Source organism: Haematobia irritans, chromosome 1 (genome assembly GCF_050003625.1).
Source record: "Haematobia irritans isolate KBUSLIRL chromosome 1, ASM5000362v1, whole genome shotgun sequence".
Classification (NCBI taxonomy): domain Eukaryota; kingdom Metazoa; phylum Arthropoda; class Insecta; order Diptera; family Muscidae; genus Haematobia; species Haematobia irritans.
Window position 1 is genome coordinate 110,759,283 of NC_134397.1, and position 14,832 is coordinate 110,774,114.

The 14,832-nt window shown below is 35.9% G+C and overlaps 1 protein-coding gene across 9 annotated transcripts in view; it reads right to left on the reverse strand.

The window, feature by feature from the left end:
- The window catches only part of Nmnat (nicotinamide mononucleotide adenylyltransferase), a 77,385-nt gene extending 65,340 nt beyond the window's left edge, over positions 1 to 12,045 (reverse strand). For 2 of the 9 annotated variants that reach the window (XM_075291418.1, XM_075291419.1), the window contains exons 1-4: positions 11,662 to 12,044; positions 11,195 to 11,601; positions 10,648 to 10,749; positions 10,433 to 10,584 (exon numbers count right to left, since the gene is read on the reverse strand). In XM_075291418.1, the coding sequence (XP_075147533.1) occupies positions 10,433 to 10,584; positions 10,648 to 10,749; positions 11,195 to 11,601; positions 11,662 to 11,767 (767 nt within the window). In that variant the 5' untranslated portion in view covers positions 11,768 to 12,044. Of the gene's footprint in view, positions 1 to 7,566; positions 7,788 to 7,853; positions 8,032 to 8,239; positions 8,554 to 9,807; positions 10,123 to 10,432; positions 10,585 to 10,647; positions 10,750 to 11,194; positions 11,602 to 11,661 lie in introns of those variants that run through there. The other 7 variants (XM_075291415.1, XR_012718173.1, XR_012718174.1 and 4 more) reach the window with 7 other exon arrangements.
- Positions 12,046 to 14,832: the final 2,787 nt, after the last annotated feature.

Below are 14,832 nucleotides of genomic sequence, written 5' to 3' on the forward strand. Positions count from 1 at the left end.
TAGCAGTCAAGTCTGGGGCTGCCGAGATAGAGCTATACAATGTGTATATACCGCCGGTTGGTAGCTGTGCTCCAGGTTATAGCCCAAACATTGAGTGGCTGTTGTGCGGGCATAACCGATTGGTTCTAGGAGACTTTAATGCCCACCATGAACTTTGGCATTCTCTCCTAGGTAATGACCAGAGAGGCATAGCTTTGGCAGAGCACATAGATGACTCCACATACTGCACGGTGAACGAAGAGGCCCCCACGAGGATTATGGGTGACTGCAGCATTTCGCCAGATTTATCTTTAGCGTCGCCTGGTCTGATAAATGACGTCTCCTGGCAACCCGCCATTTCATTGGGATCGGACCACCTCCCCATAATTCTCACCATCAACCGAACCCCCGATTTCATAACCTCTGAACGCCGGACGTTTATTAATCAAAAGAAAGCCAACTGGGAAGGCTTCAGAGAATATACCGATCGCCGTTTCAGTGAGCTCCTGTCCCCCTCTCATGATCATGTTGCCCAGAGGGCGTTCCGGAACATCATCAACGCAGCAGCAGCTCGCTTCATACCCGCTGATCGAATTGCCCAAGTGAGGCCCAACTTCCCAGCCGAAGCGACGGGACTCGCAGACGAGCGTGATGAACGTCGTCGTGCTAACCCTGCTGATCCTAGAATCAGAGAACTAAATCTAGAGATTAGTAAGATAGTCGACGACCACAAGCGGAACACTTGGTTAGAGCACCTGAAGCAATGTAACTTAGGCACAGGGACTGGTAAATTGTGGTCAACAGTTAGAGCCCTCTCGAACCCCGCTACAAGGGATGATGGGATTTCAGTCACCTTTGGCGACGTGACTGTGACTGATCCGAAGAGATGCGCCAAATACTTCAATCGACAGTTTGTCGAGCATCCCGAGAGTAATAGAGCGAAAAGGAGAGCCACACGTCGCATACGTGGTCTCCGAGCCGACGACACACCACAATTTACTGCAGCCGAAGTTATTAGTGTCATCAACAGCGCGAAACCATCTAAGGCGCTGGGCCCCGACGGAATTTCAATGCTAATGTTGAAGCATCTGGGAATACTGGGAGTTGAGTACCTGACCAGACTCCTCAATTTGTCCTTAGAATCACTCATTATACCCGATGTCTGGAAGATGGGAAGGGTGATTCCACTACTGAAACCAGGCAAAGATTCGAGTAAAGGTGAATCGTACAGACCGATATACCTTCTCTCGCCAGTAGCCAAGACACTTGAGGCACTACTCCTCCCTAGCCTTGTGGAGAATTTTCCAGTTGCCCACCATCAACATGGATTCCGTAAGGTACACAGTACGACAACAGCTTTACATGCCATTTCGACACATATCAATAAGGGACTTAATCAGCCCAGGCCGTGTCATAGGACGGTCCTCGTGGCGCTTGACCTATCGAAAGCATTCGATACGGTCAACCATGCCACATTATTTGAGGACATTGAAAATACGTCCCTACCGGCAGGAGTGAAACGTTGGCTGCTGAATTATATGTGTGGACGCCAGTCGTACGTGGAATTCAGGGACAAAAAGTCAAAACCCCGTAGAGTTAAACAGGGAGTTCCCCAGGGTGGGGTGATATCTCCGGCACTGTTTAACCTCTACCTGTCCTCGATTCCACGCCCACCTGACGGCGTCGAGATTGTATCATATGCGGATAACTGTACAATCTTAGCATCTGGGCCCAATGTTGATGATATCTGCGATCGTTTAAATGTCTACTTAGCTAATCTTACCAGTTATTTCACTGCGAGAAACTTGAGGATATCCCCCACCAAATCCCTACATGGACGGCAGAAGTGCGCAGGCAGTTGAATATTAGTGTCGATGGCGAAATAATTCCGACCACAAATTACCCCAAGATTCTTGAGGTCACATTCGACAGCCTTTTCAGGTCGTCTGCTCATGCCACTGCAATTTGTAATAAGCTCCGTGGTAGAAACAAGGTCCTCAAGTCACTTGCCGGCAGTACTTGGGGTGCGGACAAAGAAACCTTGTTAACTACCTATAAGGCAATTGGCCGGTCAGTGGTAAACTATGCAGCGCCAGTGTGGACACATTCAAACCTGTCAGAACGCTGCCCTTAGAACTGCGACTGGGTATCTCCGCAGCACACCCCTGTATCACCTTTATGTGGAGACAAAGATCATCCATGTGCGAAGACACAACTACATGTTGTCAAAGCAGTATCTCCTGGGTTGTTATCGCAGTAATCATCCAAACCACCATCTCATGGATGCACAACCACCACCCAGGAACGTAAGGGTTGATATACATAATCTAGAGCGCGAGATCCAGCGCTACAAAAGAGAATCTCTAGATCAAGCAGCGTACCAGGCAGGTTTGAACAGGATTCATGAGGATACTGTAGCAGTGCTGCCGCTAGTGAAAAATTGAGTGAAGTAGATTTTGGAAAGAAGTGGAGTAGATTGAATAAAATTGAAGTAGCATACATTTTTGAAAACAAAACAATAGAATTCATTTTATTATACCCTCCACCATAGGATGGGGGTATATTAACTTTGTCATTCCGTTTGTAACACATCGAAATATTGCTGTAAGATCCCATAAAGTATATTCTGGGTCGTGGTGAAATTCTGGGTCGATCTGAGCATGTCCGTCCGTCTGTTGAAATCACGCTAACTTCCGAACGAAAGAAGCTATCGACTTGAAACTTGGCACAAGTATTTGTTACTGATGTAGGTCGGATGGTATTGCAAATGGGCCATATCGGTCCACTTTTACGTATAGCCCCCGTATAAACGGAACCCCAAATTTGGCTTGCGGGGACTCTAGAGAAGCAAATTTCATCCGATCCAGCTGAAATTTGGTACATGGTGTAAGTATATGGTCTCTAAAAACTATGCAAAAATTGGTCCACATCGGGTAATAATTCAATGATTAAAACCGCTATGTTCATCGTAATTAAAGGAATAGGAAAAACAATTAGGTAATATGGGGGAAAATTTTAAAATTTGAAGCAGAACAAAAAGTGAATCAGATTTTTGGAAGAAGGAGTGACGAAGTAAATTTTGTGAAAATGAAGCAAAATACTTCGATTGAAGTAGTAGCGGCAGCACTGTACTGTAGCTGAAGCGGTGAGAAGCTACAAGGTTAATCCTGTTCTCGGAGTCCGTCCACCGCCCATAGCACCGGAGGAAAGAGACCTCCCACGGCAGACTAGGGTAGTTTTAGCCCAGTTAAGATCAGGCAAGTGCAGCCGCCTCAATTCCTATTTATCAGTGATTGATAGCAGCGTAGCTGACGTATGTCCAATTTGCAACCAAGGGCCACACGACACGCGTCATCTTTTCTCTTGCCCAGCTAAACCAACCCGACTTCCGCCAGGTCACTCTGGACGCATCCCACATTAGTCGCAGAGTTCCTCGATCTGGCCACAAGCTGAAGTACTAAAGCGTATAACATAAAAATGGATGAAATCACAATAAACTGTTACAACAACAACAAGGGAATTTGTTCCTGTCTTGCTGAATGCGCCTGAGATACACAAGCACGCCATACGCTGAACTTTGTCTAAACTTGTCGGCTGGTGAAGTGCCGGCCACCAGACTACAACACATATACAAATAGCTCTTATCATATTATTTTGCTCTTCGAATATGATTGTGACAATCATGTTTCTTCTCTGCGTGTAGAGACCAAAGTTTGCTCATATTTAATTGAGACTTTGTACAGGGAGTAGTATTAATATTAGTGCTATTCCTGCCAAATGTGGTTGAAATCCGTTCAGATTTAAGTATCGTTCGCCAGATATTGATTTAATTGGTCCCAGAGGCCAGGGTTCCGACTTGATTTGCTTCAAATTTTACACAAAGAGTACAAATTATGAAATTGTCAAGTACGCCTAATTTGGTTAAAATCGGTTCAGATTTAAATATAGGCCCAATATATATTTTTTGCCCGATTTAGGTTCATATGACTACACAGAAAAAATATCACCAAAATTTTTCCAATTGAAAAGTTGATTGAAGTTGAAAATGTTTTCAATTGATATATTAATTGATACAATTAACTTATTAACCATGATAGAAATATTAAGTTAATTAAGTCAATGATTGAATATTTTTAGAATTTTAATTAAAGCATTAATTGATGCAATTAACTTTTTAAGACTAAGTCAGTTAAAGGGCGACAGATTTTTTTTTTAGTTTTTAATTAAAAATTTATTTCAAACACTCAATTTTTAATCAAAACAAAGAACTTAGTCAGTTAAGAAAGTAATCAATTAAATTTAAATTTAATTGAATCAATTAAAAATGTATAGAAATTTGCTATTGAAACACACGCTAGTGAGTGTTTGGGGAAACTTAACCACGACATTGATCGTCCGTTTCGATGGGCAAGGGCCATTGGTCTGCTACTGAATCCACAAAAGTCTAAATGTTTTATTATACACAAGAATAGAAGGTTCTCTTTGTCGAATGCTGATATTCTGATAAATGGTCAGAAAATCGATGTAGTTACTAGTGCTAAGAATTTAGGAGTTGTATTCAATATCACTTTGAGTTGGTCAAGTCATGTAAACACAGTCGTTGGACAGACATATGCAAAGTTACGTGCTTTTTGGGTTACTCATTCATACACACCAGTCAATATTCGACTTCTCCTGAGAAAAAATCTTTTGACACCGGGTTTCATTTACGGATCTGAACTCTTCGCAAATTGTGACTCCGTGAGCAAAAATGGACTTAACGTGGCATTCAAAATAGACTTAACTTAACATTCAATCAAAATTGATTTACGAAAACCAAGCTATCTCTATAATAGAATTCGGTTTACCAGATCTGTTAGATATAGGAATATAATACCCTTTAGAAGGACAGGTCTTGTATCCGGTCTTGTACTCTCTACCACCCGATATACAATGCATGAGCAACGCATCATCTTTTAAAAAGAATAATCAAAATTTATTTCACAATTAGAATATCTAATATTAAAATTTTGCTTGTAGATATAATATTAACTCACAATTTCAATCATCAAGAATGCAATGTATTTGAATATTAAAATTAATTTTCTATATATTTTTTCTGTTAATATTAATTTTTATTTATTTTCTTTTTATCTCCAAAATTTAATTATTATATAAATTTATTATAAGTCGGAGATGTTTTAACATTTATAATCCTACATTAATTGAATCAATTAATTTCGTGATTGAGTGAGAAAAAAATTTTTGTGTGCATCGGAGACCAAAGTTTCATTCCGATTTACTTGAAATTTTGTACTGAGAGTATAATTAACATGTTAAAGATGTGTGCCAAATTAAGTTTACATTGGGTAAGATTTAGATATAGCTCCCACATATATCTACGTCTGATTTGGGGAAATATAGTGGAAAATTTCATAATTTACACCTAGTTTCATCAGGATCTTACGCCAATTGATTTCATTGTTTACACAGAGATTAACAAGGTTGTTGATTGGTTCAGTACCATCTTACGTACTTTTTTTTGTTGAAATTTTGCTAGGCCCAGGTCATTAGTCGATTTAATGATGTGCGCCTATAGACATTTGATTCGCTAAGATTTAAATATAACTCCTATCTACATCATATATTTGATATGCGCCTACAGGACTCCGAGAGTCCACAACTAAAATGTTAAATATCTTTGGTTCATAGCATATCGGCTTTTGAATATGCCCAACCACGCATGTGAATATCGAGCATCTGGTTCTTTAATCCATGATATGAAAATGAAAGCTTTCGATATCGGTGCAGATATGTTTGTTTTGGCATTCGTTTGCGGATATAAAAAACGGATATAAAACAGCAAAATATATAAACCATATTTGATATATGCATTTATTTCATTTATTTATTTTCATTTATTATCGTACAAAGTGATACAAAAGTCAATAAATAGACCTAAAATCCTGCATCACACAAAATTGTAATAAAATATAAACTTCAACAATGGTATATATATAAAAAAAACTAGATAAAATCTTTAAGACAATGGTGTAGTAAATAGAAATAATAATAAAAAAAATATTTATAAATAGTAAAAATACTAAATGTTAAATATATATTAAGATATAGTAAATATCTCATATTAAGCCTTGATAAAATGGCTCCCAGCCAAAGGACTTGCAAATGTGTATTTAGAGTTATGGAACACCCGTTGATAATGCGTTAACAATGATTATATTCGTGGTAAAGAAAACTCCAAAAACCTAGCTCTAAAAGTATTAATAGGAAAATTAAAACTACGAAGGTTTAAAGGTAGTCTATTCCATATACGAGCAACGCGGACAATGAAGGAACGTTCACATATAGAATGCGATATACGAGGCAACATAATCTGTGGATTGCGAGTCGATCTGGAGAAAAACACCTTATCAAGAAAAAGCAACCTAGATCCACAATGGATGGCCCTATAAAAGAAGATCAGGTTCCGCAATTGAACGTACAGTGCAAAAGGCATCCCAAGGAATTCAATAGCTTGTTCCGAAACGTGGTCAAATCGACCCAAACTGAACACAAAACGTACTACCATATTGAATATCCTTTCCAGCCTATGCATATTCTCCCCAGTCGTACCGGAAATCACTTCAATACAGTAGCAAATATTCGACATAAGTAAACCAAACGCAAGTTTTCTCCTGCAAACAAGGGTAAGTACATGTTAGTACTGTAGAGCCTACGTAGGGAAATTAATACCTTCGAAAACAAGTAATCAATATGGGCCCCAAAATTAAGTTTTCCGTCTAGAAAAACACCCAAACATTTCATCACATCAACACCTGTAACTGGCGTACCTTTATAAGTAACATCAATTCTCCACGGCTGTTCAAGTACTGGTCCAAAATGCAAGTATTTGAATTTCGAGACATTGACATCTAAATTATTTGACTCCAACCAAGTACCAACCATATTCAAGACACAGTCAACACTTGTTTGAAGCTGAGAAATACAACTATTATGGAAAAAGAGATGGATATCATCAGCATACAGAAAAGGAATACAGTACTTTGGAATGCAGCTACAAAGGTCATTAAGATATAGAATAAAAAGCAATGGACCTAGGACCGAGCCCTGAGGAACGCCACTACTAATTGAAAGTGTATCGGACGTAATGCCATCAAATTGGACAAATTGGGAGCGGCCTGATAAGTACGAAAAAAATCAATTTACAGGCATCAGAACTAAATAAAAATTTGGTCCTCAATTTACCAATCAGCTTAATGTAATCTACCCTGTCAAATGCTTTGGTTAAATCCAGAGCAACAAGCACACCACTCTCACCAGTATCAACAAACCCCCTTATCGTCTCCGTCAAATCCAAGAGCAATGAGGAAGTACCTAGACCTGTCCGAAAACCATACTGAAATTTATTTATTGTTGTAAAACATACTAGTATGCAATTGCGTTACAAATTGCGAACTCTAGATAGATCAACAAAAATATTTCACTAACATTAGCATATATGATATAGGGAACGCTGGAAAAAAATTTGCGCCTAAATATAGGCTTTTACCAGTTCTACCACTTTGTTATAATTACATACATTAACACTTTGTACAATAATAAATATTTATTGTTTGTGTATAATTCGAGTAAATCTTTATAAATTTGCTTATGTGCACATTCAGTATTGATTATATCATTAATAATTTTTGGAATTATGTGTCGTCACATAGAATAGCCATTTCTCTCTGGACATTTTGCAAGTAACAGAATGTTTTTATTCACGTACTGGTTTAGACATCAGCTACTTTAAATTTCTTGATTTTCATCTATAAAAGAAACACACAAAACGTTCAAGGTTTAAGCAATAATATAACAACAAATTTATTTATCACCTCATCGTCATCCAAAATCTCGGTAACACCATATTCATTGGTTACGACTTGCACGGCTTGTCCTGGACCACTTGATTTCTTCTTGTTGGCTTGGCCACCCAACAATTTGTTGATCACACTACCACCTTTGGTATCCCCACAACAGAAGACATTGGATGTCCGATTATCTAAATTATTTCTGGGCATTATAATTTTAGCTATAGAAAAATCTGTCTCATCCATATGCTCTTCGTTGTTAGTAATATCTTGACCATTGTCATCGTCTTCCACATCTGAGGGTGTGGTTTCGTTAGACGATGTTTGCATATTCATATTTTGTTGGTTAATGTATGCGATATTAAGGAAATTCTGATTGGAAGGTTTATTTAGGGCTGTTATATACTTACTAAAGGATCCAAAAAGGCGGATATTTCATGCGAAAAGTATATGAGAGAGATAGACATTTACAAAAGTGTTTAAATTTGTACTAGTTAAAATTACGAATTCAGGCCCAAAATTAGTTTAAGAAGTCCAACTAAGAGCAAATAAAAATCACCATCATATTCTGGAAAATTACAAAAATAATAAAAAGTTTGCAAGCATATAGATAAAGCGAGTGCACCTTTGGCAACACTGAAGTTAAGTGTCATAAAAACAAGGACTGAGTACAAGTTAAGCAAATGGACATTTCTGAAAGTGGATATTAAATTGGATCTTGGACCTGTAATGTGAATCAAGTATTAGTTTAGTTCATTTTGTATGATAATACAGTGTAACCTCTCAAACTTTGACACTGAAAATCGAGCACCTCCCAAAAGTTGTCTGGGGACTGTTGATTTTCAAATATGAGTTATTTTTTGGGGCCGAAGATTTGTTCACATTTTATTTTTTTCTAGCACATATTGTTACGTTCGACTTCATATGAAGTAACTTGCATTTCGAGATATAGGCACCATCATCAATTTTCTTTCGCTTGAAATAAAAGGTGATATTTAAGCTATTATCTGTTTTTGCAACACTGGTTTAAAAAGCTGACACATGTTTAATTTCACTGTCTTCTTTAGTAGGGTCTATAATTTAACCATCATTCGCCTTACAAACGAACAACGCTTGTAAACTATTGAATTTTATTATCAAAATTCTGGCTCTGTTAATAAAGTTCATCGTGGATCTATGATAAAGCTCATGTCTAACATATACAGATAAGCCCGCTTCAATTGACGCATTGGAAGACAATATTGAAGCTTTTATTCGTGAGATACCAGTCGAAATGTTACAAAGAATTGGAATAAGCGTTCGCAGTTAACATTTCCATAAAATAATGTTCAAACATTAAATTATATGGATCGATCTATCGATTCAAATACAGATTTCTTGCAGTTTTATGTATTTCATGTGCTGTTTTCTTTTTCAAATTTTTATAGCTCTTAAAAAATAACCAAAAATCTTTCGTATGAGGTAGGGAAGGGACATTATTAATTTTCTCAAGAACTAGTAATACTAAAAGAGGAAATAAAACTTAAATAGTCGCTAATGAGTAAATTTATAAAGTTATTCCTTAGATCTTGGAAGATTTACTACAGAAAATCTTAAAATCTATTGGCACGATTCTCTCTATTTTGACGGAATGGCGAAGGTGAAACGTTTGTAGTGGAAGAACAAAGACTTTATATGATCGAAAACTAATATGATATTTTACATTTGATTATTGTAACGCCATTCTATGGTGTAAGGCATAGATATATATCTCCATTTATCGAACATCATATCATAACTAAATGAAGTCTACGTATGAATGTCAATAACGCCTTTAAAAATGCTATCATTAAGAGACTTTTATGATTTTTGTTTTTTTATGTTAAATAAGAAAATGCATGCATACTTTTAGGCAAAACAAAAATTGAACAATAAAGGAAAAACGAACCAAACGTACACTGTAAACAAAATCACAATTTATAATTAAACAGGTTTCAAACACATTTTGTTTAAGATTTATTAACGAAATTAAAAAGACATTTTTATATCAAAGGTTTACTTTCTTTTTAACTCACACTCCATAAACAATTTCCAGCTTGGGGAGAAGGTGTAGGTGTAGTCACTTTTACTGTTGAATGTGGAAATATATGAAAGGCTTTTGCTTGGTGGTACTTGAGCCTCCGAATAAACGGAAGATGTTTGCAACATTCTACTTTTATTGCTATGTGCCGTCCATATTTTGAGGCTTAAATTTTGATTAACTTGAGGAGTTAGATAAAGAGTTCTAGTAGGTGATTGTCGTCAGCTAGAATTTCTTTGTTATTTAAGGTTTATCAATTTTGTGTGTCAAAAGAGAAAAAAGCAAAGAAAACAAGAATAAAACATTGCATTGAATATATAAAAACAATAACAAAAACCGTTGCACTAAACCACATTGTAAATAATTAACAATAAAGGCAAACAAAATAAAAAGATGTGCAGTGTACGTTTGTATCTCTCTTACAAGCAACTGTAACATGTATGTATGTACACATATGGCAATGATAAGTAATGCAATGCTGCGTCATGTATGTAATAATTCAAGGAAACACACAAAAAACCAAAAAAGCCAGTCTAATACTTACGTTTTTGGTTGGAAGAGACCACATTGTTTAATATATTCCAAAACTAAATCGTCTATTAAATACTTAGCCGATTGTCCACGACTTAATAGGCGTCGTATCATTGTAGAGCTTACTTCGTTCGAAACCCAATTGGTTACCAGAGTTATATTGCGCTGAAAAATCATTTAAAATGATTAAATTTAAAGGATGATACCCTCTTTCGTAGGGATACTTACTTGATATTTTGTCAAAATATCAGATTCAAAAACAAATTTTTCTGCATTTGAGCCACTGCGAGATATTACAACCAAACCATGGTTGCTTATAATGTTTTCAATCTGTAAACGAAAATAAACAGAGATTAGCACTCATGCCTGCGGTATTTTTATCTGATTTTATTTTATTGCATTAGATTAAAAGTATAAACTTATCTACACAATAATGATATAAATAACACAAATTACTATAAATGTCGCTAGCCTAACATATATACTGCGTATTATTTTGCGATTTCATAAAAGAAATCGTGAACTATGGTTTTTAAGAATAGTCATTTATTTTGGGTAAACTTGGTTATTTTCTTTGAAAATTTTGGATTAAAATTAAAACCTATTTATACCCTCACATATAGGATGTGGAGAATAGTAACTTTGTCATGGTATCACTTTTGGTCGTATATAAATGTTTTCATAACATAACATAGCATATAGTAAAATTTGCAATTTCATTCACTTTTTTGTACTCATATTCAATTTTTTCCTTATAAATACATAATCCACTTACATCCTCCTCGGCCCATAAGCCAGGCACAGCAAAAGATTCCAATAAATCAGCACCACATAATAGCCTCAATTGTACTGGATCACGACGTTCCCTCAATGTAGGTGGCAACCATCCAGGAATATTGTTATTTGTTCCATTCATGTTATCCAAATTCGGAGAATTAATGTAGTTATTCATGAAATTTTGATGATATTGTAACACAGCTTGTGTGCGAGACCAACCATCTTGTACAGTCTCCCATTCTGATAGACGAATCCATGATGAAGATTGTAAAGCTAATTTCACCATGGCACAACGATGTTTTCCCGGTGCCAATCCTTTCTTGCCGTAGGCATCGTGCGTTGGTGACACAATACCCCCGATGACCTTGTGTGTTCCCTGCATTTCGAAATGGTCTTTGGCGATTTCTGCCAAAAAAATAATAAAATTGAATTTTCAAAACATTAGAACTCTCCATCTTAACTTACCAAACATTCGAAGGTGCATTGGTGTAGGTGGACTAAATGAACCACACGCAATTAAAACTATTCTAGGCAATAAACGATTCGAAGTTTCTTCTAATATAGCCGACATATTGTCAAAGGATTCCTTAATTATTATTATATAAATATATTTATAACTATCATGCAATTGCCAGCAGCTTCTCGTTGCACTGTTGAAACGAAATTTCGTCACTAAACTGTTGTTTGTTTTTTTTTTCGAAATTGATACACTTTATTGCCAAAAATTGTTCATACATATAGTTAACAAAATCTATAGTTTATATGTATTATTTTCAATAACTTAATAAATAACAATGTTCCTATTATTCAAAAACACCCATACCGATAAGAGAGGTTCATGGTGTAAAAACTCAGCTGTTATGAAAATCAACCCACTGAACGTACACCACGAAATAGTAGTACATAGAAAATGTATTCAAGATACCAATAAACACAAGTCCTAGAGAATATTTATAATAGGTCTGTTTGAGTACTTTTGCAGTAAAAATTATCCAGTAAAAACTTGTAAAGGCCGGTACTATGTTCATTCTTGCGAAAAAATTTTATAGAAACCATTATTGTTTATTTAGGTAACAGGGAGCGCTATTTAGCAGGGAGCGATATTGAATTCAGTTGATGGTTGGTTGATGGTTGCTGCTTGCTATTACAAAATGAACATTTTATTTTTCATTGGGCAATTGATCTGCTACTCCTTTGGTCCTTTGTATAGTTTCAAAACAAAAATATAATCCGTGTTTTCGTTATAAACCCACACAAATAGTTTTAATAAATAAATTATTTCTTAATTCACATTGCAAATGGCGCCATTCTATAAACGTCAGTTTTTCAACTCGAAAACAACAAAGTACCACAACCCTGCCAGCATTTCAAAGTTCCATTTCATCCTCATCGCTACCACAGACTCGTAAATGTCACCACAACCATCGCGAACTGTGATGGGGGAAGCATATCAAAAAGAACAAAATGTACATGAAAGTATTTTGCCATCACTACTGTTAGAAGAGCCATTTTATTTTTTGTGAAACGCCAAGCGCAACCGGCTTGTTATATTTTATTTAAATAAAAACGAAAATAAAGTTCTGAAAACATATTACGCTTAAAATGAGAAAGGTATATTTCCAAATAGAATAAAGTGATAGTTTTTCAAATATTTTTCCAGGCATGCTGTCTCCATCGAAAATAAACAAACTGGCTGATAGACGCTGCAATATGTAACTTGCTACTTAAAACTCAACATCATTCTTTTATTAATGCAAAAAATTATGTTCAATGTGATGAGATAAACCGAAAAATGTTATATTTATAAGAAATTATAAATGTTTAATCAAATCAATAAACATCTACACAATCGTGTTTTACTTGACCACAATGATTCTTCTACAATTACCTTAAAATGCACTTTTTCTGATAGTTTGCAGGGGTTCTTATTGGCGTCCTTCGAAATTGATCTAAATAGGCACCTAATAATTGCACTGTTGAGAAACTTTTTCTTAGTAACTTGGCGTGGTACAACTTCTCAATAGTGACGGCGCTTTTCCGACGAGTTTTTGATGTCGTATATGATTGTTTTCGACGTAGTGAGGATTCTCAGAAACGCCCCAAATTCAAAAAATTTTGGCAGGGAAATGGAAAAAATTTCGCTAGTTTTTCTCATTTTTTGGTTTTGCATGGAGTTTCAACGTGAAAACCGAACAGAGTACCGGCCTTAATGCGATTTACAGACTATCAGTTATTCCGGACGACAGTGCTCGTGTCGAACATATCCCATATATTGTGCACATTAGCTCCGTTCGAGAACCCGATAATTTTTGATAATTATTACAAATTTTTACTGGAAGTCGTTCGTTTACACCAAAACGCCAACAAAAGAGAGCCGGAGAGAGACAACATTTGACAGTTATGAGATAGAGAAATTGCAAGTTTTTGCTAGAGATTTTTTCCCCAGTAAAATCTTGCAAACCATAGCATAGTTTGTCAGCTGGTTTATGATAACAAACAAAGTACCAATACAATGTACATGTTCGGCAACTACGATTGGAAGTTAAATATACAGGATTTATTTTTTGTTTTCAATGTTTTAGCAGCTGAAATTTTCAATGTGCAAATAGTTACTGGATACCGTTCGTGTACTTTTCAGCAATTTTAAGCAAAGAGTGTAAAATACACTCTTACTCTCTTGCTAGTTTTTACTGGATATTTTTTACTGGAAAAGTACGCGAACAGACCTATTATAAGTTAAGTCCGAAGGCATAATCGATAATAATTATCGATAACAACATGCAGCGATAACAAATTTACCGATTATTTAGTCATCGCCGACAAGTCGTATCGATGCGACACACTGTAAGATTCTTTACACCCAGAGAAATGGTTGGTTGCAATTCGATCATTACAATGAGGAAATGATGTCAGTAACTTATTTTTTGTTACAAGAACAATGTTTTGATTATTTTCCCCATTATACATCCAACACGACCATAAAAAAGTTCACAGGATCAAAACGAAATTCCCATAACCATTCAATTGGTTACAACCCTGCCAGCATTTCAATGTTCCATTTCATCCTCATCGCTACCACAGACTCGTAACCCTGCCAGCATTTCAAAGTTCCATTTCATCCTCATCGCTACCACAGACTCGTAAATGTCACCACAACCATCGCGAACTGTGATGGGGGAAGCATATCAAAAAGTACAAAATGTACATGAAAGTATTTTGCCATCACTACTGTTAGAAGAGCCATTTTATTTTTTGTGAAACGCCAAGCGCAACCAGCTTGTTATATTTTATTTAAATAAAAACGAAAATAAAGTTCTGAAAACATAGATATTACGCTTAAAATTGTGAAAGGTATATTTCCAAATAGAATAAAGTGATCGTTTTTCAAATATTTTTCCAGGCACGCTGTCTCCATCGAAAATAAACAAACTGGCTGATAGACGCTGCAATATGTAACTTGCTACTTAAAACTCAACATCATTCTTTTATTAATGCAAAAAATTATGTTAAATGTGATGAGATAAACCGAAAAATGTTATATTTATAAGAAATTATAAATGTTTAATCAAATCAATAAACATCTACACAATCGTGTTTTACTTGACCACAATGATTCTTCTACAATTACCTTAAAAT